Source organism: Trichoderma gamsii, assembly GCF_001481775.2.
Source record: "Trichoderma gamsii strain T6085 chromosome Unknown Scaffold_2.2, whole genome shotgun sequence".
Lineage (NCBI taxonomy): Eukaryota > Fungi > Ascomycota > Sordariomycetes > Hypocreales > Hypocreaceae > Trichoderma > Trichoderma gamsii.
The window spans coordinates 336,991-361,599 of NW_020171339.1; the positions used below are offsets into that span (position 1 = coordinate 336,991).

General features: G+C 51.4%; 7 protein-coding genes across 7 annotated transcripts; 3 read left to right on the forward strand and 4 right to left on the reverse strand.

The window, feature by feature from the left end:
* Window positions 1-575: 575 nt before the first annotated feature.
* On the forward strand, window positions 576-1,568 carry TGAM01_v200646 (urease accessory protein; the record flags this gene model as incomplete). Its single annotated transcript, XM_018809054.1, has 1 exon — window positions 576-1,568. One exon carries the CDS (start codon window positions 576-578, stop codon window positions 1,566-1,568), a length of 993 nt encoding a protein of 330 aa, XP_018657721.1.
* Window positions 1,569-2,007: 439 nt separating this feature from the next.
* TGAM01_v200647 (hypothetical protein) lies at window positions 2,008-3,767 on the forward strand (the record flags this gene model as incomplete). Its single annotated transcript, XM_018809053.1, has 2 exons — window positions 2,008-2,485; window positions 2,557-3,767. 2 exons carry the CDS (start codon window positions 2,008-2,010, stop codon window positions 3,765-3,767), a joined length of 1,689 nt encoding a protein of 562 aa, XP_018657720.1.
* Window positions 3,768-5,162: 1,395 nt separating this feature from the next.
* Window positions 5,163-6,723, reverse strand: TGAM01_v200648 (hypothetical protein; the record flags this gene model as incomplete). The annotated part of the gene is made up of 6 exons (XM_024548600.1): window positions 5,163-5,653; window positions 5,712-5,779; window positions 5,852-5,940; window positions 6,000-6,296; window positions 6,389-6,496; window positions 6,556-6,723. 6 exons carry the CDS (start codon window positions 6,721-6,723, stop codon window positions 5,163-5,165), a joined length of 1,221 nt encoding a protein of 406 aa, XP_024406611.1.
* Window positions 6,724-9,565: 2,842 nt separating this feature from the next.
* Window positions 9,566-12,217, reverse strand: TGAM01_v200649 (sulfatase; the record flags this gene model as incomplete). Its single annotated transcript, XM_018809051.1, has 1 exon — window positions 9,566-12,217. The coding sequence occupies one exon, from the start codon at window positions 12,215-12,217 to the stop codon at window positions 9,566-9,568; it is 2,652 nt and encodes an 883-aa protein (XP_018657718.1).
* Window positions 12,218-15,256: 3,039 nt separating this feature from the next.
* On the forward strand, window positions 15,257-16,208 carry TGAM01_v200650 (hypothetical protein; the record flags this gene model as incomplete). The annotated part of the gene is made up of 2 exons (XM_018809050.1): window positions 15,257-15,399; window positions 15,458-16,208. The coding sequence occupies 2 exons, from the start codon at window positions 15,257-15,259 to the stop codon at window positions 16,206-16,208; spliced, it is 894 nt and encodes a 297-aa protein (XP_018657717.1).
* Window positions 16,209-16,472: 264 nt separating this feature from the next.
* On the reverse strand, window positions 16,473-17,952 carry TGAM01_v200651 (hypothetical protein; the record flags this gene model as incomplete). Its single annotated transcript, XM_018809049.1, has 2 exons — window positions 16,473-16,985; window positions 17,116-17,952. The coding sequence occupies 2 exons, from the start codon at window positions 17,950-17,952 to the stop codon at window positions 16,473-16,475; spliced, it is 1,350 nt and encodes a 449-aa protein (XP_018657716.1).
* Window positions 17,953-21,482: 3,530 nt separating this feature from the next.
* TGAM01_v200652 (hypothetical protein) lies at window positions 21,483-24,145 on the reverse strand (the record flags this gene model as incomplete). The annotated part of the gene is made up of 2 exons (XM_018809048.1): window positions 21,483-22,625; window positions 22,697-24,145. The coding sequence occupies 2 exons, from the start codon at window positions 24,143-24,145 to the stop codon at window positions 21,483-21,485; spliced, it is 2,592 nt and encodes an 863-aa protein (XP_018657715.1).
* Window positions 24,146-24,609: the final 464 nt, after the last annotated feature.

The following is a 24,609-nucleotide window of genomic DNA, read 5'->3' on the forward strand; positions in this document are numbered from 1 at the left end:
CGTTCGTTTGTGTCGTGCAGCGATGCTTGACCTGCTGCCTCTGATTTTCGAGGTGGGCAGAGCAACCCACTTTAGCACCGGCTGAATCTCGGCAGTACCTTTCTTGCTGCTTGAAAATGCGGAGAGCCGCTGCATCTGGATTGTCTAGTCCTATCTGGGGAGTAAAGATGGCGCGCTACTGAACTTGGAGCATCTCCAGCCTAGAAATAAATTGTCTAGCATCAGGCCCTTAATTTCTAAGAGCAATTAGTGCCATAATAAAAGGTCGGGTATAAGTCGTTATCAGAAGCTTCTTATCTCATACTTATACGCAATAGCCATTACCACGTCTGCTCTGATAAGAGCCTGTGTCTCCCATTTAAAAAGCTCTGCAAGTCAAAAATGCAAACCACATGGGGAGATTCAGTGCGCTAATAATACCCAGCCCTCTTTCTGTTCAGCTCTTATTTGGTAATATCAGTCAAACCAATATCGACGCCGCACAAGAGATGATAGAATATTACACGTAATATTCAACAAGAGCTACATAAGAAGAGTGAGCAATTCACACAGCCTACAGCGATGGTTGGGCTATCATGATCTCTCCATTCCCCCGCTCAACTTCTCTTCCTGGCGATGGCCGCATCGTCGTAAGGCTTCTTCCAGCTGGTGGTAGTGGGCTTGAGACCATCAGTTACCAATACCCCCTCAAACTGATCTCGCCCTCTCCTACCGTGGACCAGAAAAGCGCATTGGTCTTTCTCTTGTCATACGGAGGTGGTCTAGTGGGTGGTGATGGCGTCAACCTCTCTATTCATGCGCGTCCTGGGTCGAGCCTCAGCCTAGTCACGCAAGGCCACACCAAGATATTCAAGTCTCCTTCGCCTGACGTCTTAACGAGCCAAAGGCTGCGAGTACAGGTGGATGAAGACGCCGCGGTCTGCCTCTTGCCGGACCCTGTTCAGCCATTTCAAGACAGCGTATACGAGCAAACTCAGGTTTTCAATTTAGGCTACCAAGCATCACTCTGTCTTCTGGACTGGGTGACACAGGGAAGAGTAGCCCGTGGAGAGGACTGGAGTTTCACCACGTGGACAGGGCGCAACGAAGTATGGACCCAGGGCTCTGAACTAGGGCAGAAGGGGAGACTGCTCATCAGAGACAACATCATATTGAATCAGGATGGAAGCAAGCTGGTTGGGTTACCGCTGAAGGATACGATGCACCAGATGAGCGTCTTCGGTACACTTATACTTCGAGGGCCTGTCGTGGAGCCTCTTGGAGATTTCTTCATGACAGAGTTCGCTGCATCGCCGCGAATCGGGTCTCGAGACTTTCGATCAAAAGAGGATCAAGAGAAAGACTTGGAAGAAAAGCCGGAGCTTGAGCGATGGCGCTCACAAAGAATAGCCTTGGAAAATCAGCAGGGCGTCTTGTGGTCAGCGGCTCAAGTCCGTGGATGTGTCATTGTCAAATTTGGAGCTGCTTCGGTGGAGGCTGGACGGTCATGGATCGGGTCCATGCTGATTAGGGAGGGCAGTATAGCGACATACTTTGGCGAGACTGCTCTCATGTGCGTCCAACCTTGAGACATTCTGACACTTGGAGATACTTTTTACATATATATCACATTGTATATACCTCTCGATATATTTTCACGTATTTTTCGAGGGCCAACTCGCCGAACAAAACAATAATAGCTTATATGTGAGTATATAAAGCTTCATAGCAAGCATAGATACTTTTCTTTCTTCACGTCATTTCGCCTCACCAATCTCACTTATACCAGCTTCGGCTTCAACCGCGGTGGAGCACAGCAGCCAGAGTCCACTAAGCCCAATCCAGGCCCCTTCTGTAATCATTCCTTGTCGTCCCCCACCTTGGCGGTTGCAAGCACTAAAAAGAGCCCCGCCAAAACTTTGAATTTTCTATAGACAAAAGCTCGTGCTATCAAAGAGTCGACCTTCATTGCGCCGATTTGGTTTTCAATGACCCCAGTCGACGTCTCGGTCTCACATCACACGCAGCATGGTTCGCGGAAGAGCTACCGCCACCGGTAGGGGCGTGCGGCGAGGAGGTGCCGCCGCCTCTTCAAGATCCCAAACAACCGAAGGCGATGATTCAAATCCCAGCCAGACGAACAGCGCAGCGCCGACGGCCAGCATGGCATTGACCGACTCTGGCGCCGAACAAAGCACATCAACACAGCCAGCGGCCTCGGCGGTTCGCAGAGGAGCCATGTCCGCACGAGCGGCTCGCGGAGCTGCACCGGCCGGCAGATTTCGACCGAAGAACGTTCGACGCGATGAATCGGAGCGAGACGCATTGGCTCAGCAAGAGCAGCACAAGGCCAGCGAGAGAGCTGCAGAAGAGAGGCGGGCGAGAGGCCGTTCGCGGTTTCGCAGCAAACGAAGTCGTGGCGATGCAATGGGAAGCAGAGGTGGTGGCTTTGGCCGGCCAGTAGCCGCGGCCAGCGGACCCTTTTCTGCAGGAGTGGGAGGTCCAGGTGCGTCGCAGAGCTGGCTGTATAGTGGCCAAATATATCCCAAGGATGCTACTAACATTACCATGAAACAGGTGGTCCATCTGGCGGAGGCTGGTTTGGGGGTGGTGGTGGAGGTGGAGGTGGAGGAGGCGGCGGCGGCGGCTTCTCAGGAGCCGGCAAGTTTGAAGGAAAAGGCGGCCCAGGATTTGGATTCGAAGGCGGCTTCCGAGAAACCAGGATCAACGCCGACAAGCTTCACACGATGGTACACGAAGAGGGCATGGACAGCGAGGACGAGGCGATGCTGGCTGCGCTCCACACCCGGCCTGGAGGCGTCATGCCAATGGGTATACTCCGACGAGAACACAAAGAGGCACCAGTTGTTGTCGCTACAACTGCGGAGTTGGAAGCGGCAGAGAAGTCAAAAGGCGAGGAAGAGAGCCTCTGGATTGATGATGAGGCACCTGGGTCATTGCCCCCGGCTGACCAACCTGAAGAGGGAGATTGGAATACGGGGGACAACAACAAGGCAGTTCATGTCAAGAAGGAGCCAACAGATGATTCCATGGACTTAGACATTGAGACGAAGCCGGTCAAGGACGAAAGCAAGCTGCCTGTGGCGAAATTGAAGGCCAAGAAGCCAACTGCTCAAGACCCAGAGGAGAATATGATTCGCACAGACTTGAGTCTCTTGGCCAGCGAACTTGGCGCCATCACAATCAACGGCGACAGCGAAGAGAAGGTCGAGGAGGCCGGTAACAAAGACGGCCGATTATATCTATTCCAATTCCCCCCACTACTCCCTCCCCTCAAGCAGGTTGCCGCCCCCCAGCCTCGCGTCAAAGTCAAAGCAGAAGAGCAGCAGCCTATCAGTTTACACGACACTCCCACCAGCGCATCATCTACAGCTACTCCTGTTGATCTTACCGAGCAGGGCGAGGAGGAAGAGGAAGAATTGGACTCGGACGACGAAGAACAAGAGCGCAGAAGCGGGTTCCGGTCACAAGCGCTTTCAAATGGTGGTCTCATCGGACGGCTCAATGTCCGCAAGTCTGGCAAGGTCGAACTAGACTGGGGCGGCCGCATTCTGGAAATGAGCCCTGCTGCGGGCATGAACTTCCTCACGACGGCCGTCATCGTCGAGGAGTCGGACGAGAAGCCACAGAACGGCGTGACGACGGGCGAGAGCATTGGCATGGGCAAGATCATGGGCCGGTTTGTCCTGGCGCCGATATGGAACGAGGAGGAGGAATGGGACGTCGCGCCGGAGGAGCTTGAGATTAACGAGTCAATGAATGAATAATCTAGGGACGGAGTAACAAAAAGAAGGGGACTGAAATCCACCAATAGAAAGGTGATGAGGATGTACATTTAGTATTGTTAACACTACGCATTTTTCTACATAGCACATGCTGCCAAGGGGCGGGCACTGGATATATACAGGCTGTTATTTGTTTTCCAAGGTGAATACCTAACTCTACTGCTTCTTCTATTATACTAGGACATCATGGCGTTTTTATTGTTAGCAAGCTCTCAAGGACCAGCAACAACAAAAAGACTCCATGACAGCCATAGAGCCGCAGCATTTGCAATAAGGAAATAACCATGCCATTTAAGTAAAGAGTGCACCTCAAATATTACTAGTCTTTTTTTCCCCCAACACTTTACCTTCTTTCAGAACATCCATCCACCTTTTCAACGTCGCCATCCCTCCCCATCCTCATGCACAAGTGCAATCTAAGTAGAATCGTCATCAGCGCTAGTCAGACGCAGGAACGCCAATAGTTCGACTCTAAGAAAAACAAGGATGAGAAGCAGGAAAAGAGCCAAATGGAAGACATTCCGCGCGCCCGCCCCCCCTGCTGGTGTGTCCGAACGCAACTTATGCCTGGAAAGTGTGTTAACACTACACACTTTTTTTTGGATTGAGGCGTTTCCCCCTCCTTTGTCCCCGGGTAATATATAATAGATTATGGAAATACACAAACAAGTTTAGCAATCGTGTTTTTGGTAGTGCAATGGCTATTGAATGTTTGGCATAATGTGCTTTTTTTCTTAATAATGAGTAAGATAAAAGATTTCATCTCATATGGCCCTGCTTGCAATTCACCTACTTGACTATAAACCTCGTGTGTGGGATTTCCGGCTCTCGGGCAACCAACATCCGCTCACTCACACATTAACAGAGTTTCATCACCACCCCTCCAAGTTGTCGACCCCATGTTTCCCAACGTGCATGCAGGTACATACAGCACACTCGATGTAACAATCCTTCGGAAAGAAATCACATACGGCAGCAAAAAGTTGGTGACATAAAAAAATCATGCAACATTCAATTCTCATTTTTCTCCCACTCCTTTTTCCAGACCCTTGCGGTGTCCCCCCGTTCTACTATACATTAGCAAAATAGCATTCATCGCAAAACTCGTAGCCCGTATCCCAAATCATAATACATCCATCATACGTGACCCTTTTAAATCTGTCTTGTGAGATTTTATCCGCTCGCTCAACATGTGAAGCTGTTACTCCGGTTCCTACCCGTCCAATGCAGCTAAAGTGACGCAAACCAGATCCGTAAACTGAAACATGAACCCAACATAACCCATTGAAGAAAAAGAAAAAGAGGAGGTATCAGAATGCAACAATGATGTAACAAAAAGGAAATCTAACGTCCCCTCTGGTGAGAGCCCTCGATCCCTCAGTATCCACCTTCTTGGCTCTGAGCTTCGAGTCCGTTGAGGTCGTCGAACAGAGACGAGTTGGTCTTGTGTGATGCCTCTGTTATGACGCTGCGCGATGGAGTGCGGCCTTTGCCTTGGCCAGCATGGCTCCTCGCTTGCTCCACGTCCAGTCGAGAGACCGTTAACGTGCTAGCTTGGGCCTGCTCAATAGTCAAGCCGATGGTGCTCATCGAAGTCTCAGGAGGTACCGTCTCGTAGTTGGGCTGGACACTTTTTAGAGAAACGTCGTCGGGCCCAAAGATTTGGTCGATGACAGGCGTGGATCGATTTTCCGTGGTCTGCCTCGCATAGGCAGAGGGGGCGCTGTGCGCTGTGCGGCTGCGGCCCGTAGACAAGAAGCCGTGCACTCTCCACGCGCGCAGTAGAGGGCGGATTGTAGCAAGGCTGGCAGCGATGATGGCTACTCCAGGCTCAATGACGGTCCATGTCATTACTTGTGTTGCCGCAACTACATATCACTTATGTTAGCCGGATAGGAGAGAGATAAAGGCGGACAAGACACCTACACAGCAAATCATCGAGATCCTTCATCACAGTTAAATACCTGATCCTAATAAGAGTGGCAACACTCGCGCTATTTCGAAAAGATGATTAGCCATTCATTTACGAAGCTGCCATATTCATTGAAGGAGGAGGCGGTACATACAATATTCCAAGACCGAGGATGATGATGACAGTTGCTTTGGCTTGAGGAGTCATCTTGACTGACCACAGCATCGGTATGGGCAACAGAGCCTAGGTGGGACTGTTAGAGCTCAATCCATCGCACGGTTATCAATACATGGCTCCCTTACATATAACCAGTCCGATAAAATTGTCATCACACTGATGGCGTATGCGGCAGAAACAAGGTCACTTGTCGATACGCATTTTCCGCTCTCGATGCGGAAATCCCACTGTTTTTGTATGGGACTGCACTGAAATACGTCGTAGAAGAAAGTGACAAGGCTCCAGACGATAACAACGCCCAAGCTAACGCAGATGATCCAGTTGTAGATTTTTCGAGCAGAGACTCGTAGAAGAAATATGCCAATGCTCATTTTGATGAACATCATGTTGAGTATGTAAGAGGCCGTCGCCAATGCTTGCCACTATAAGCAGAGTCAGGAAGAGGCTCACGAGAATAGAAAACGTTTGGAGTAGTCATCTATAAGAAAAATGAGAGGAAGAATGAAAAACTTACCATGAGAGCTGTGGCTTGCTCGTCGCCATCAGTAACGGCAGCATTATGCCTACCCATTCCAGAATGGATACCATTGAAGATGAAGATGCACGAGAGTGTGAAAATAAGCTGTACAGGAGTCTTTAGTCTCTGTCCACTGAGAATCGCAAAACGCCAGTTAAACCAACCTGAGCCACAAGCATGAGCCAGTCATCCTCTTGGAGACTCTTAATCACCACCGCTCTCGTATATATCCTCAGCCCTACGGCCAGCCAAGTCAGACTGAGGAAGACCACACATGTGGCCACTAGAGGTGCGCCATTGTATGCGTTCAGATGGACATATTCATCGGCCATATCGTTCCGACGTCCCGACCTTTTCGATGAGACAGCGAACGACGAGCATAGCACTACCACGGCGGCAATAGAGGTAGAGATGCGAAGGGGGCCAAAACGAAAGACGAGAAAAGAAAGGCGACAAGCCGACGCGGGATGCGAACGGCAAATGAAGAAGAATATAAGCCGAATAGGAAATAGAAAGATATGGAGAAGTGACGGTGACGGCGAAGCGGGTGCTATATCTACAACCGGCAGTCACAAACCGTGTAAGTTTGCTGATTTGTCGGAGAGACAATACGAGTCACAGGCAGATCGGCGCTGGGATACAAAGCTTCATGGTCCGTCCACAGGAGGGCAGCTGTCCGGCGCCCGGTCTTCCCAGGCGGATATTTTGATCTCATCCCACATTGTCCACTCTCATGGCGTGCAGGCATGGATGTCATGCACCGACCGGGTCGGCGAACTGGGAGCAAACGTGTAACGGGAATAGCTTCCCCATGCTAGCAGCATCAATCAAGTGGGCCGCGACATGAGGCACGACGGCCCGCAGTGGTCCGTGAAGGATGCTAGGAATAGTAGCTAGCATTCGAGATACGCCGTTGGTGGTGGCAGCAGTAGTATAGGCAAATTTGAATATGAATGCGTGATGCACGCAAGGGGGCTTAGAACGCTGTAGTCCATTCAGGTCGACCTGCGCGAAGCGAGACCCGCAGCGAAGACGCCCCTGCAAGTGCTGCATCTGAGACACTCGTAAATCGATCTTGAGGGCCAAATCGTGAATCATGATAAAATCAAGTCCCTACGCCGCAAACTAGCGGGGCGGGAGACATATCAACGGCCGCAGAGAGAGACATTGTCCGACACAGGCTTACAACGAGTAAGTCGGTGTCTCAACAGCACGCACCGTCCTTTCATTGTTTGGCGAGAAGGAACGAAAAATGGCGTGTAGGAAAACAGGGCCACGGGAGTGAACCGCAAAGGATCTGACCAACATTAGCGGCGTCCCAACAGCATCACAGCCCTGAGGCGCGACGCTCAATGGTCCAACAAACCCTTGCCGATTCACAGCAGCTCGCTCATCACACCGCAGAAACAGAATGTAAACAGCAGCATCCAAACCAGTGCTCGGTGCTCGCTCGCTACCAACTAGAACAGCCCTGCGGCAAACCCCAACACGGTTCGCCAACCCCAGCCTTCTTCTGCTGCTGCTGCTGCTGCTGCGACCTTGATACTATCTCCAGTGTAAAGAAACATCCCCACTCACAAATCACGTTCGAGTGTGACGGCGATGATGATTCAACTCTCTTTGTGACTGATTTCCCGTGACCATCTTCTCTTTTCACCTTTGGGCCCCGTAGCACCCAGCAGATCATTCAAAGGTCCCTCCCAGGACGCTCCATACGTGCCTCCAAGATGCTCTCAATGGGCACTTCCCATGGACGGGCGGCCGTGGTTGGTCGGAAACTGGCGCCGGGTGCATGAGATGGTGGTAGCCGAAACGAGCGAATCGAAGTCCAGGATTGGGCGATTTGCGCGGGTGATTGCAAAGGCCCGCTCAAGCCCACCCCAGCCAAGATTGTATGCAGCAGCAGCAGCAGCAGCAGCAGCAGCAAGAAACTCCAAGGTGGGTATTTTTAGGACCGACAAGAAACCCACGGACAAGGCACGAGCGTAGCTGTTTGCTTCAGTGTCGTCATTGCTCTGGCTCTGCTTCTTATTTTGGGATGTCTCATACGCTGTTTCTCCTCGTGGCCGGTGCACTCAGGTGAAGAACCAACAGCAGCATGCAGACGAAAATAACCACAGAGCAATCAGGCAAAAGTCCACAAAGCCATCGGAGAATTCCCGCATGGACCGCTACTAACAGAACGTGCGTTTTTCCCCGGCTCTGGACCGGAAGTGACATGGTGTAGGTTGGAAGAGGTCAATAGTGCGGAGTATTACGCGGAGGAGGAGAGAGGAAGGCCTGAGACGTGAAACTGCGGAATCACGTTTTCACGGCCCGGCGGGTGCGTGCTTCAGGACGAGTGTCACGATGCCACAGCTATTACTTAACTTCTCAAATAGTTGGACAGTTTAAGTTTGCCCGGCGGCTAAGGGAAGAGCTGTGCTGTGTGCGTATAACCTCTACTACGATGATGACTTACCTTACTAACTTATCACTCGCAGCAAGCGACCATCCTCAACCTCAAACGAAATTGTACATCTTCCAGCATACGATGAGGATCGATCGTTCTAGCAGCTTGATGCGTTGAATATGACCACATTACTGCACCATAGGAGCCCGAAACAATCAGCATCCATCACACATCACTTAATTCACTCCAAAGCAAAACATTTAGATGCATGTGTTTCCAATCATTTATCCGCATTGTCAGCGCTAACCCAAGGGAATGAATATGCTATATATACATCATCCCATGATACCCGTCTTCTATCTTAAACAACTCTTCCTTAAAAAAACAAGAAGAGAACAGAACAAAACAAGAAAAGGTCTCAGCAGCTGCAAGTCCTCTCTTCCTTTCCCCCTTTTTTTCCAACTTGTGCTGAAACGGGTCCACCCATAAATTCACAATCATAAATACGAGACGCCTTGTATATACCTGAACTGGATACACAAAAAAGGAAAAGAAAAAGAAACGAAAACAATATTAATGCCCCAATGCTCCTATATATGACAAGGAAAGAAAGCTTTAAAAAATGAAAAAGAATATGTGATGAAAGGAAAAGTTTTAATAATGCAGCAGATATCGATATCTGGCAGTATGTCATGGCGTAGTAGGTAAAAATCAAAGGACGATGATAGGGCGTGTGAGCTTCTTTCGTCGCAGAATTCCAAGCCGAGAGGGCGATATTATCCTCAAGGGTCGTAGTGCCAGCGGAGACTGTTTTCCTCAACCCACCATCGGGCGACGAACGCTGCCTTTTCAGCCCAGTGTGCTGCCTCGGCGGATCTCTCATCCTCGATCTTCTGCAAAAAGGCGCCAAAGTCAAACGCAACAAGATGCTTCTCCTCATGAGGCTCCGTGTCCAAGTCGGTAAATCGCCATTCAGTGTTCTCAATGATGGGTACCGTCAGTCTCCAATGTGGCTGGACGGTGTCACGGACAGCAACGGTGGCGCGACCCGGATTCATGACGGAAAACTGCCAGTTGGGCTGGCCAGTCTTCTCATTCAAGTTGATGAGCGGTCGGATAAGCGATTGTCCCTCGTAATTTTCAATCAAATCTTTGGCAATGCCAGTCGAGGACTCGGAGAGTGAGCCGGTTTCCAGCAGCAAATCGAGGATTGTGGGCAGAATTTCGTATGAGATAACGGCATCGTTGATGTCGATGGCGGGGAGCTGAGGATGAGAGAAGACAAGCGGAACATGGAAGTTACCGATGTTGGTATTGTAGTATGGTGTGATGCCATCGTTCTCCGGGACAGAGAGACCGTGGTCACCGACAAAGATGACCAAGGTCTCGTCCGCAACACCTTGCTCGTCCAGGATGTCCAAAACTTTTTGCAGCCAACGATCGACGAATCCAATAGCATTCAGGTACTTGGATACGTTCTCTAGCTTGCCAGATTCCTCGCTGGTGATGGGAACATGCGTAAAGTTCTCGGGCAATCCGAAGGGATGGTGCGTGGTGCTGGTCAGATGGGTCAAAAACACTCGCTCGTTGTTTTCCTTGGCCGACTTGAACGCATCGCGGACATAATCTTCGATGACATCTTCGGGCATTCCGTAGTAGTTGATATCCTCCACATCCGTCTTACCAAACTTGGCCTCATCACTCTTTAGGTATTCTTTTGAAACCGTGTTGTTCTTTGGAAACCCAAGCTGGACCATGAGCTGGTCTTGTTTGTCAAAAGTGTTGGTAACCGACATCATGAATGATGACTTCCACTTCTGGGTAGTAAAGTCATTCTTATCAGCGCGCTTAGAAGAGTTTGCCAAGTTGAGGTTCATGGCATCGAGGATGTGAGGCAAGCAGGGCTGGTAGATGTGATGCGAAACTTCAGCGTTGAAATCGCCAACGAGAGGTGACAGTCCACAGAGAGTGCCGGTCAAACTCTTGAGCGTGTAAGTGGCGGACGTGTGGCAGTTGTTCGCGTTGAGACCTCCACGTCGCTTCTGTTCCTTGTGCTCGAAGCCATCGTTGTAATCTCCTGTCAGGAAATTGGCAGTAGGAGTGAGCGTGGAGATCTTCTCTTCGGCTGCTTTTGGCAGAGTACCGTTCTCAAATGACTCCACAGCAAGTTTATAAAATAAACCATCCTTCTTGACGGGGAAAGCATCCTTTCTCGTACTTTCGAGCTTAATAAGTACCACGTTCTTGATGTTGATATTTGCCAGCTTTTCGCGGAGCTCCGGGAGGACATCATTTTTAAGGTTTGAGATTTTCAGGGGGTCCTGGGAAGCACGATAGTGCTTTTCCCCATTCTCATACCAATCTTGGAAGCCCGGAAGAGGATCCTTTGGCAGCCATTCCCATCGAATCGGGTCGGCCAGTGCGGTTTGGTTATCCCAGTTCCACCCAATGCTAGTATCAAAGACGGGGGTGAGTGTGGCCAGAATAGGCGACGAGTGCGCAAAGTCTGCGAAAGGAATCAACGGCAGAGTCCATGACATGTAGGCGTAGGAGCCTTCGTCTGGCCGGGCAATGTACAGCACGACCTGAAGAAGCATGATGACGCCGACCAAGACATATAGGGCAATGGTCAACTTCGAGGTTGGTCGCATGTCGGAGGCAATGCTAGAGCCGCCAGAGGTGCTGGAATCGACCTCGTCGTCTTCTTTGCCCATGAGCTCGGATCCGATCTCGATATCTTGCTGTGGGATGTGAGTGTATCTTGAAGTGGGCGTCGCAGGGCGGAAGCGGGCAGGAAGCTTGCTGTAGAGGAAAGCAAACGGCCATTTGAGCAGATTCAAACCGAGCCCAGCCAGGAAGTAGAAGATGTCCTGCGTCAGCCAGCTAATAACGAAGATGACCGCCAACACAATAAGACATGTGAAGAGTCCAGTAACCGCCAGCTTCCACGACGCCGCATCGCTCGCAAGGCCAGCATTGCGCCAATGGGGCTCGGAGCCTGCGACGATGAAGAAGGAGTTGTTGATGGCCGCCAGGGCCAGCACAAAGGTGACGAGAAGCGAGGCCAGTGCCGTCAGGATGAGTCGCAGCCACTTCCAGGGGTACAAGTCGGTATCGAGCAACAGCCGTATTAGTATTAAGAAAGCAGTATCTTGAGTGTAAAATGTGAGGCCCCATTGCGCCATGGAGCGAAAGGCAATGGCTGTTATGTGGGCATATATGTGGACCAGCTTGGCGCTGATCACGGCCATGACGCCTATAGCAAACAGAAACCGTCTATTTGCAAATCGGGCAAAGAAGGCAGACAGCACCCGCAAAACAGGCGCAGTCAGCAGCGAGACGGTCGATGTAACGGTATAGAATTGTCGCCGCGTTGGGCTGGGAATCCGCATGCGAGACGCCATGCCGCTGGTGAAGCGGCGCGTCGATTCCATGGCGGAGGAGGAAGAAGAAAAAAGGGGGAGTTGTCGATGCCGTCCGTTCGATGAGAGTTGAGTCGGGGCCGAAATCGAAGTCGAAGTCGAGGTATATACAGAGGCGAAGGCGAGCAAGAGAGCGAGACACACACAGGGGCTATGGCCAAGTGACGCTTCTCATGTCCAACGCGCCGCTGTTGAAGCGGTAGAAAAGAGTGTCTTTGTCTCCTTTCTCGCTGTACAGGCGCCGGTCAAAGCAACGCAAACAAGTAAACAAAACAGGTGAGGAAGAAGGAAAAGACCGAATTCAAAGACGAAACCAAAGAAGAGAGTGGTCGCGTGCGCAAAAATACAAGGCAAAGGGCCGGATCAGGAGAACGAACGAACGAACGAGCGGGTGGCAGCGAGCAACAAAAGTTCTGATGGCCGCCACTCCACTAGAGACGCCTTTTTCCTCAGTTTTTTTCCTGGCCTCCGTGCCCCGTACAGTTAGCGGGTTTGCGGCGTCTGGAGAGCAAATCCCGGCGGATGGACTGGAGCGAGTGTCGCGTGCCTGCAAGACCGTTAGAGGGAATAGCCCCACATAAGCCGCCCTAGCCACCCCCAGTGCAGCGTGCACAGCGAGCCTCTGGTGCCTGGGCTTCTGTTTGCAGCAGCGCCCCCTTAAAGTGACCTCGCACTGTGTCGCGACTCTTGCGCCAGATCCTTCGGACAGGGCCTGAAAGTACCGGTACGGGGCTACAGCATGCTCGTTGCGCCGTATTCCTCTGCAGCTATCAACCTGATATGGACGGCTTCATCCATCGTGAGAGGCTAGCATGGCTTTTAGTGTATGTGCGTAATGCTCGTGCGTATTAGCGCTGCTAACATCTACAAATATTCAGGTATAGTGACGCACCACTGCCACAATGAGAAGTCGCCGAGGATCAAGATGATGAGCTGGGCTGGGAGGAGATCAGCGCATTGCGATTGGTAATATACCTACTTAATGGTGTGGCTCGCCTGTTCGTATTAGTAGGTACTGTAGAACCAGATGTCAGGCTGCTCCTATTAGCGCTGAGCTCGAGAAGCGCTCCGTGTACAGTATCCGCTTTCTCGTCCAAAGAAGAGGAGAAAATAGCATTGATGCATTGATGCAGATTTTAGGAAGATGCGCCGAAGAATGAAACCCCATCGAGGCTATGTTTATGACGCTGATCTGCTCAGCACAGCAGAGCCTCTCCACGTCCTCTGAAAGAAGCTTGACGCCCGTGCTTACCTCTAACAAGAGCTTTGCAAGAGCTTGATATTCGGGACTTGGCGTCCAAGGATGCCAAGAATAGATGCTCGCGGGGGATTTAAACTTCTGCAACATGCTTACACGTTGCTGCCATGCCATTGACATGTCACTAGCGGACAATTGACTTTTGCGTCCACCCTTTCCGTTCTGTCGTTGGTCGCATAGTGCGAGTATAGACTACCCAAATGGCAGAGGTAGAGTCTCGATGAGACATCTGCACAACGGCGATGGGTCCGGGCCGAGACTGAGACAATGTGCTTCGGACAAAGCCCGTGCTGCGTTTCATCCTTGCCGTCTCACATCTGCCGTTGTGCGTGTTTTCAGAATGCTGCCGAGGCAGAGGAAGTGAATGAATACGAGCCTCGCTGTGGTTGATGGATTTTCTTCGCACACATACAGGCATACACCGCTGCATTCAGTGGAAGAATCAATCCTTGAATATCGAGGAAAGCGAAGCGCTCACAAGCAGCAATGGGATGTAATACGTATTAGTTGCTACCTGGCAGCAATGGCGATCTCACCGACACAAAACATCAGCTCGACAAAGGATCGGCACCTCGCGATATAAAACGAGAGAGAGGCGACCCCGCTGATATGACAAGGAATGTACAAGTACTGCAATCGTCTTAGCGATGCAGCGCCTTATTGGCCCTCTATTTCTAGAGCCCAGGCTGTGCTACCGTACTGGCGTGTCGCGGGCACTGTGTCAGAAAGCTTGGCCACGAGCTAATTGAAGAGACTGACAAAACCAGACCCCGTCAATTTCATCACCGAGTCAAGCCACTTGTTGGCTGCCCTGGCGCTGGTGTCGGTGGCGGCGTCTGGCACACTGTTGCGCTGAAATCATCCAGCGATTGTGCTTATTTAGCGGGAGTAGACAGACACGCCCACGCGAGAGTGAGCGCGTGGCTGCGCAGGAAAAATCACAGCACTATCGAATCCCTACTCATTAGGTGCTCTGCCTACACTGCTGGCAGCAATGCAAGTCGCAGTTCGGACCCCTTATTCAGCCGCCCCTATTCCCATTCTACAGAGGTTTAATTTTACTTTGGCTGCACCTTTCGCTTCTCACCTTCCGAATCACCCGCATGACCCTCTGCGATTAGGCTTCCTTGCCAAGCATTCGACAATGAATAGTGGGGAGAGTCCCCACCAAAGGCCACTGAAGGACCCTCGGTGTCACCTACCAGAAGCGCTGTTGGCAGCGGCGCAGAGGCAGCTTCAGTTGGTTCTCATTACCTAAGGAGCACTAGCATCTCGCTAGCCTCGTTCTCGAAGCCGCTAGCGACTCGCTACCCCGTATTTCTGCTCAATAGATCGCCCGCCGGAAATGGCCTCTGATTCAATTGCCATGCCACAACAGCTGAGCTGAAAAGGGCCATTTGCGCATAACCTCATTTCTGCCATTGGATCTCTGCAAAGTTTTACCGCCCTCGGCACTTATCCCTGTCCACTCGTGGCCCCTGCTCATCTGCTATAGTCTCTAATCAGCATCAAGAGACGGTATCAGAGCTTCAGTCGAAGAAAAGAAAGAGGAAGAAAAGAAACAACTAGAAAGAAAGAAACAAAAGGCCGCATTTCTCGTATAGGTACATTCTAGACTCACAATGCACGTTCTTCGTATCGCACCCCCGCCTAATTGCTGTGCAGCGTCTATTATCGGAGGTGCCCAAAGGTAGGTAGCGTAAGTAGCCTGGCAAGTACGAAGTAGCATCGATACCAGGCTCTGAAACCAACCTTTGCCCAAAATTCCCCGCATCAAGCACCAAAGAGTCACGATGAGCTCTGCAGACATCCCTGGCCTCAACTACACCAGTCACCGGTACGGCGATCATACCCTCCAGCGAGTCGCCGTCTGGCAGTTTGATGATGATGACGACGCACAAAAGGCGCCAGCGCCAGCGTCAGCTTATTGGATAATGTACGACTCTGACTGCTCCCACAGAGCCTTACAGTACCTCTAACCTTGTGCGTGGCAGCTTCGTCCACGGGGGCGCGTGGCGAGACCCCAGAAACACCGTCGATGACTTTGTGCCACCCGTCCAGCACATGGCCTCACGGGCGGATCTGCCCAAAGCTGCCATCCGGGGCTTTGCCAGCCTCGACTACCGCCTGTCTCCGCACCCGCTGTTTCCCCAGGATCCCGCCTCGACGCCGGCCAAGGAGTTGCACAACGCCCGTCATCCGGACCATATCCGGGACGTCGTCGCCGCGCTGCGCTTTCTCGACGGCGAGTATGGCATTGGCAACAACTACGTGCTCATTGGCCACTCGGCCGGCGGTGCGCTGGTCCACCAGGTCGTCATGAACAGCGACGCTTCGTGTGGCTGGGCTCCCGCAGTGCCGCTGCCAGCAGCCCTCATCAGCATATCGGGCATCCACGATTTGAGAGGCATGGTCGCCAGACACGGCGGCATCTACGAAGAGTTCACGACTGGCGTCTTTGGCTCAGACAAGCGGGTTTGGGACGCAGTGTCTCCGGCAACATTTGCTGGCAATTTTAAGGACGTCTGGGGAGACGGGCCTCGTCTCGTCATCTTAGCAAACTCTACAGAGGATACCCTGATCGATATGCCAGAGCTCGACGTTATGGAAGCCAGGCTCATCACAGACGGCATCACACCGATAGCCATCAGGGACCTCAGCCTTGAACACGACGACATTTGGAGAGAGGGCACACAAGTTGCGGACCTTGTAGCCAAGGCCGTGGCAAAGCTGCAACAGCCTTGAGCATCGCATCGTATCACACGGCGCTCAATGGAAAAACCTGATGGATTAAAATCATCTTTATTACTACTGCTACTACTGCCACTACTACTGCCACAACCACTTACTACCTGAGAACATGATTCCTTAGTGAGCCATGTTCCGGTATCGGCGTCTATGCTTTTGGTCTCTCATCGTGATTCCTACTCCGTACCTAGTCCTCAAAGCCCCTTTTTTTTGGTTTTCTAATCAACCGTTCTTACCAACAATCTAGCCCTACCTGGCTGGCTAGACCTTGGCCCAGAGCTTCCATCCGGTCACAGAGATACGGCATGATACAAAAATGACTGTTGCCGCAGCCATCACGCTCCCTCCCCATATCTGTGCCCAAAAATAGTTTCCATGGTCGTGATCGATAATGGCACCCGCTGTTGGTGCCCCGGCCACCGTTGCCAGCGCACTGAGCGTTTCCACCATGCCAAACCGGACACCCATCTTCTGCGGGTCTTTGGTCAAGCTCGTCAGGGACGCAACAAACAGGCCCTGGTTTGCGCCGATTGATAGGCCGTAGACGACGCTAAAGACGTACATGCCCGTTCGGGTTGTGACTGCGGTCCAGGAGTACAGTATGGCAAACACAGCCGCGAGGGCGGCGATAAAGAGGTTGATCGGCCCAGTCCATCTGTCTGCGATGTAGCCTGCAATCGGCCGCATGGGGATGCCCATGGCATTCGTTATGATGAGCAGGTTGATGGAATCACTGTTTGAGAAGCCAATGATGTTACGGGCGTAACTGTTAATCTGCAAAGAAAGGGGTTAACGACAATTGTTTAAAGGTTCTTTTCGCTTTCCTCAACTTCACGACGGCTTTTTCTTCTTCACAGAGCGAGACAAAAAGGAACACACGCCTGATACTATTGCGCTTACGTACATAGAAGAAGACAAAGTAGAGAGCATAAAAGTATACAAACGCAGCCATGGAGAACAAGAGGTAGGGCAGCTCTGAAAAGGCCTTGAGTTCCAACAGGGGCCCCGTTTTGCGAGGCGGCAATCTAGGCTTCAGCAACACATTTGCAACAACAGCCATAGCGAGGGCAAGGAAGCCCGCACATCGCACTGCCCAGGGGAATCCGATCCGCGCCGTCAAATGCTGTATCATGGCGGGAAACGACACGCTGCCAACCGACGTGCCCACCGCCGAGACGGCGAGAGCAAAGGCCCTGTTTTTCTCAAAGTACGAGCTCAGGATGGAAATTGCCGGCATAAACGTCACACCGAGTCCAATGCCGATACACACGGCTTGGGCGAGAAAGATTTGCCAGTACGTCTTGGCGAGGCTCGTCATGAAAGTGCCGAAAACTGCCATGAACGTGCCTACCGCGACGGTGATGCGAGTATAGCCCGCGTCCGCGAGCCGCCCGGACACGGCGCAGATGGCGTAGGTGAAGAAGATTTGGACAGAACCGATCCATGAAACCTGCGAGGCGGGAAGCCCGAGAGTTTCGACATAGTAGAGCTGGTAGACACCGAAAGCTGCGGCGTAGCCCCATGTCATGGCATTGATGAGGTGCGTGGCGAGGACTTGAAGCCACGCTGTGAGACCCCCATCTGGTGGAGATCCATAATCTTTCTCTTCTTCTCCTGACTCAATGTCCTGGGCGGGATTTAGGATAGAGGGTGGTGAGGAGTTGTAGTTGTTGGGAGTTGTGGCGCCCAGGACACCAGTTTCTTGGATGGCAGCATCCTTTTCATCATCTCGTAACGTCATTGTGAATTAAACGAATGGGGGAGGAGAAGAGGGGGAAAGGGGGAAGGGGGGAGGGAATGTAAGTGAGAGTGAGAGATGGAGGTATCAGTCAACTATTCAAACAAAATATTATATTATACAACTTGTCAAATTAACAAAAAACAGATATGATGTTGCGGAAACCATTACAGGCCACGATGCTATTCAAAGTCAGCTCACACCAAGCCAAGTACAACTCTCCTCACCTTCCAACGCCGACATATATATACTGCCTTCTGCCAAGCATGTTAATCAAGATGCCAGCAGTAAGCTGCAAGGATCCCAGTCACCGTTCCGTAATTCGGGGATCTTGGCCCCGATATCGCCAGCCTGCTAGAATTATTATGGTGTCATTGTACCTGTTTTTTTTCCTAATGAAGTCAGTAGCTTTGAGTAGGCCGTAGTAGTAATAGCAAAAGCCTCTGGGGTCTGCCGTAATGATGTGCATTTTACGCCCTTGTGTGGAGCCCTTGCTTAGACAGGTCAAGAAGCCGAACCGGTAATGTGGGAACTGGGGGCTGGGTAGTATTCTGAAAAGGAAAACTCGGAGCATCATTCACCGAACCCGGATGCACGGTGTTGCTCAGCTGGACGCCAACAGGGCAAAAGTTCCCGGTATGGCTGCGCGAGGGTTGATATGACATGTAAGGGGGTTAGACAGAGAATTTTGAATCATCCCGGTGGTTGTCGTTTTTCATCTGGCAGGGTTACAGTGCTGCAATGGGGTGTTGATGGGATTGGTTGGTTCTGTGGTATCGGCTATTGAGATAAGAAGATTTCCGGCAAATGTGGTTGGAAAGACGATCCTTGTTGAGTTGTTCCGATGTAAGTGTGTGCTACATATACATAATGGCGTTTAAGCTTCAAAACACAAATACGCAACGAACAAATAAGGGAAAAACCAACTCTTCATCCAAATCTAAATAAATCATAAACACAAAGTAAGTCAACAAATAAATACCCCGGATTACTCCGCAACTAGGCAGGTTGCAGCATCTCCCAAACGCGCGCAACCCAGACCGCATACCATACAGGGTAAGTTTTCTTCTTTTCGCTGTACTTCCTTGCTCCCGTTTTTCTCGCTTCTTATTCCCAGCCCCTCCCCCCCGCTCCGATGTCCGGCCCGGGGCCCCACACCCGATCACAAAAATCGGCGACTGACCTGTTTTTGTTCTTTTAATTAGCATACCTGCGCTCTCGCCCCCCTTCCGATTAGCTCTTCTCACCGCTTCCGATGGTGAAAAAGAAGGAAGAATAAAGTTCCGCTTTCGGGCAGGAAGAATAACGAAAAGTGTAATATGTACGTAAACCGTGGCTGGAAGAGAGGGGGGAAACATCGGATGGAAAAACTTAGATAAGCCCGACAACGGGGCAATTTGCTCCGTCAATGGCGTCGCTTTCAATTCGTGCCGTGAATTGAGGACACTGCCGGCAGAAGCTTTTGAGCCCCAGTTCAGGATAGAAATGAAAGACGAACAAATAAAAAAACGCAGCCCGGGTTCAATCGAAAGCACATTTATATGAATGATTTCTTTCATAACTTATATCTATTTATAGACTCGAGCCTACTGTTCTATTGTTGTCTCATTTGAAATTATTCTCTTCTCCCTTTTCTCCCATTCTCCTTGTTTTGTTTTCCAACCCCTCCATTCCGCGGGGTAAAAACACACACAAAAACAAATCAATGACGTACGCTCAATCCCAAAACCCATTTGCCACGAATAAACCGCCATAAAGGATCGGAAAGTTTGAAAAAACGCCCCTATTAGGCATTCCGCTTCTCGTGCAAAATCACATGACCTCAAAGCTTCGGGACCAATCGGCTGTTGAACCCCTGATCCCAAAAAATCCTTGCGCGCCCCGGCTTGTGCCGGCCCGCTAGGGCGCCAGACCACATGGGGAATAGCGTACTGAGTCAAGTTCGACTACATCTGCCAACTTTCTATGAAAAGGAAGGCAAACTAATATGTTTGAGAAGCGGCATAGTATGCGCTTGCAGTGAGAGAAAGGCAAAGATTCGAGCGCCAGAACTTTGGGGCTGGGCGGAACGGGGTAGCTTACCAGGTGGGCGGCAGGGCGTGACAGCGCGCCCTCGGGAGCGTTCCATCTCTGCGACGCTGCGATGAAGCTAACATCGGGCGAAACGCTCCTAGCGGCTCGGGGATCGCCTCTTATACAGCGGGAAATTGGACAGATAAGCTGGTCGCAAGCTGTCGCGCTCTTCTCGATTCTCCTCAATGTCAAGGCGCATATGTAGTCGCATGCGTAATTCACTTCATCACTCTGTAAATTTTGAATCGCAAACGTACAAAAAGCAATATTTGACGTATATTTAACGCGCAATGGTGCCTCTTTTCTTTCTCTCCTATGAACACTCATGTTCCTTCCAAAGGCCCATCATCACCCTCTCCCCAGAAACAGGAATATTTTAAGCTGTGCCAGAATCTCAACGACGACGAATAAACAGCCAAAGATAGGAAAAAAACCCGCAAACTACCGACCGCGAATCGCTGAAAATTCGGCGCGCCAAAGATAGGAAATTTTGCAGATAAAGAAACGAGAAAAAAAGAAAATAATGAAAACAAAGAAGAAAAAGAGCAGAGCAGAGGAAACAAAAAACAAGGAAAAAAAAAGAGTCCACCTCCCCTTCCCTCGTCAACCCGTCCCTTTTGTCAAGAAACTAGACAGTTTGTAATAACACCAAAGACGAGTGCTCCAACCGGCTAATATTTTTTCGTGCCACCATAAAACCCGACCAAGCCTTCTTACTTTAGACAGTATGAGAAAATGAAGAAAATGAGAAACAAGAAAAAGAAATGTTGAGCGCGCTCTTCCTATCCGCCTCTCCCTCAGTTCTAACCCTTTTTTCTGCTAGCGAGACAATTTCCAAAGCTCGCCAGCCACGGTCGCCAATTTTTTTTATAACCCCATCTCATCCATCGCCAACCTTTTGTCCCCATCAGTGATGGTATGTATTACACACACGCAAACTGCAGAGTGTGGCTGCGGATGTGTGTTGCCCTTCTGTTGTTGATGTCGCTGTCTCCTTGTGCAGCTTGACGATGACCAAGATAACAAGAAAAAAGCATATGTAAAAAGAAAGAAATAAGGAACAAGATAGGGAAGAAAGAAACAAAAGGAAACAAAAACAATCAATCAAGTGACGCCTGATACACATCCCAAACGCCATCGAAGGAGTGTAATGGCCCTGCATTGGCCGTCGTAATTACGTCTTCATGATAGCATCAAGAGAGAAAATGAAGATTGCTCTGGAAAAAAATCAAAACAAGACTGCATACCCGCCTCTTACTCAGGTATGTGGATGACAGACAAGGAGATGTGACCGCGAGATAAAGTCTGTAGGGACCGGAAGAACCCCAGCAACAATGATACACAAACGTTGAAGATCAGAATAGGAAAAAAAGAAAATAAGAGAGCCTCCATTCTTTTGTGCGTCTAAACTGATACATCATACAGCATCCGGCGCGCGGGAAAACAAAGGAAATTGTTCTCTACCGCTTGCGCTTCTTCGCTTTGTCGGTGGTCATTGTGTTGGCAGCAATGGGGGCGGCGGGCAAAAGAGCAGGCTGGGATGCAAGAGCAATCTCGTCCTTCTTTAGTGGCACTCCCATGTGGCGCCCATAGCGGCCTTTCCGGCCGTTGCCTTCATCTTCGCTGATGCATTGGTCTGCTGAGAGACCAGCGTCGCGGCAGCGACCACAAGGTCGTTGGCGGTCACAGCCTTTCTTGCTTTTCCTGCAGCGCTGGCAGCGCGGCTTGGTAGAGAGATCGGGCTGATCGTCCTCGCCAGCCTGAGCCACATGTCCAATGGACACCACTGACTGCTTCCTGGAATGAGTGCTGGAAGCTGCCGGGGAGATTGGCCCATTGGGCACAGGGACAACGACCGGCTTCTTGGTCTTGTTGCCATTGGCGGCGCGGGGTGCCTTGGCCTTTGAAGAGGCCACCTTGGGTGTGGAAGTCGGAGACGACTTGCTCTTTGTCGACTTGCTCTGAGCCGGCTTGGCCCGGGCATCTAGGCCATCTTCATAATCGGCGTCTTCACCGCTGGCTTCGGCACTATCAATGGGCGGCATGAAGTGCGACTCGGTAGTCTGGTAGATCTGCTTGGATACGCCATTCAAATTCAACTTTTGACGGCGGGATAGCGGGAGCTCAACATCACTGTCGCTTTCGCCTTCGCTAGTGGCGCCAGTAGAGGATGTGGCGTCGGCTCGACCGCTAAATGTATCATCCAAAGTTGATGCGGATGTCCGACCGTGAGAAATGTTGGACATCTCGCCAAGTCGCATGAGCTGAATGGCGACATCCTTGTCTTCTTCTGACATGCAACTTCCGACAGTGGGATCGGGAGTTGGGAGGATGCCCATGCCATGAGCCATGCTGTGGCTACCGTAGGAGATGCTACCCCGACCACGGCGGTCACCGGCAACAGGGGTAGAGTACATGCTCATCTGCCCATGACCACTGCCGTAGCTTTGCGGAGAGTGAAGCGGGCGTGGGTTTATAAATGGGTTGTGGCCAGTTTGTATGTAAGAAATAGAATGTCTGTGATGATCGGTTCGACGGGCGGGCGATACGGATGGGTTCGAAGTAGCGGCGGGCATCTGAGGTGGTGCGAATAATGGCAGTTCCTGCAAGAAAGAGAGAAAAAAATTAGCAAAGAGCGGACAAGACGTTGAAAAAGATGATGCGCCGCGCTTACAGAGCTCTCAAATTTGGCCCTCTTTCGTCGACCGCCCTCGACAATATTCTCAACGCTGATGTCGGTTGTCCCAAGCTGCTCCTTGGTCCTGGCTGACGTAGTGCTTGGGGCGCCGCCATCACCGCTGCTGTAGCCGTTCATGCTGTCAGCGTAGGCATCGGCGTGGTTGTGATGAGCCCGGCTCTTGGTAGACCGAGAGCGGCCCTTGGTGCTAGTAGAGTCACTTCTTCGTCCTCGCGACCCATAAGGCGAGGGACTCCGTCTTTGCGGTGACTGGGCCATCTCAGGGCCGAAGCGCTGAGGGAGGGCGTATCCTTCACCCCCATAGTAGGAATCGGCGCCCATATGAAGACTGCGATAGTGATGTGATTCCAGGGCAGCCATGGACGCCTCTTCAATCACTCGAACATAGACAATCATGTTGTTGCGGAAATTTTCATATCGCGCAATCAAGGTGTTGCCGAGTTCGTCCTCAAAGCTGACGCCCTTTGACCCGGTCGGACCCGAATACAAGCCATAGAAGTTCTTGACGGTTGTAACAATCGAGTCCGTGGTATCATGAGGATAAATTTGCACTCGCATGGGCAAGCGCGCACGGTATTGAGGCGATTCAAGGAACAGCAGCTCAAATGCGACGTTCTTGGGGGTGGGCGCCTGACGGGGCGAGACACTACCGCCATTTGACGACGCTGCGGACATGCCGCCTGAAGTGTTTATAGGGGATAATGAATTCATTTTTTCTGTGTGTCTTGATGTTTTATTTGATGTCGGATCGGATGGGAGGAGGATAGCGATCGAACTCGGGAAGGGAGCTTTGTGGTGGGAGAGAGAGAGAGGGCTTTGAGGGTTGGGGACCTCGGGTGCGGATTTTGCGTGGGTGGACAAAGCCAGCAGCTTCAGACAAGAGTATCGCTTTGCGGGATGCCTGACAATTTCATCACTGGCCGGCAGCCAGGTCTCGTAATGGGCTCTTCCGCTTCCAGATGACGATGAATGATGAGGCAATCTCAAGAGTTCATCACCATCCAGGCTGTGCGGTAAGTGCCTGCTTCTTGGTTCAGCTCCTGGCTGGCGCGGCGGCGGGTTCGGCGGCGGCGACGAGGTTTGGCAAAGGCCGCGCTTTGGACGGTATCTGGAAGACGATTCAGGGAGATTAGCTGTGAACAGCCCTGATGGCTTTCGAATAAGGCTGCAAATGGGATGTGATGAGCGTCGCGAAGCCTCCAGACGGAGCGGGTTGGGAAAAAGCTTGTGTGAACAAAGGCGCAGGACGCAGGACGCAGACGAGCAGGCTGGGCGCGAGTCCAAGGGACGGGGCGGACGGGGAGGCCAAATCCAAGGCAAAGGCTGGATCGCGCTTGATGACAGAGTCGATGGAAACTCACCAGAGGGATCAGGAGTGGTCTGCAAAGCTGTTGCTGGAGGCGAAGTTGGGTAGAATGTGTGCATGGAGAAAAGAGGAGCTGCTAGGCGAGGTCGAACGATTTTGTCGCTGCCGGCTGGGTTCACTAACACGAATGCTCCCGAACCGCCAACGCCCAGGCGGCTTCAGGCTGTCGTCGCTTCCTGGAACTGGACCTACAGCGCCTGTAGCGTGCCGAGACGAGCGCTGAAGCTGGACTTGTTGGGTCGCGGAAGGGCCTATTGCGGCGGCGCTGTCCAAAGGCTGCGCAGACCTGAGTAGCGGCTGTTAGGGCCCTGAAATGGCGGCGTCTAGCTGTCGCAGGTACTGCCAGTATTGAGTTTAGACCGGTAGCCGCCTCAGATCGCATCCATCCAGATGAGGCGAGGCTTCTTGTTTCATCCGTTGCGCTTGGACTGGCTTTGGCGCTTCGATTCTCTTCCTTTCGAGATTTACGCTGGACCGACGATCCATTGCTATTTGATTGCCAATAAATAGCCCCTCAAGCGAG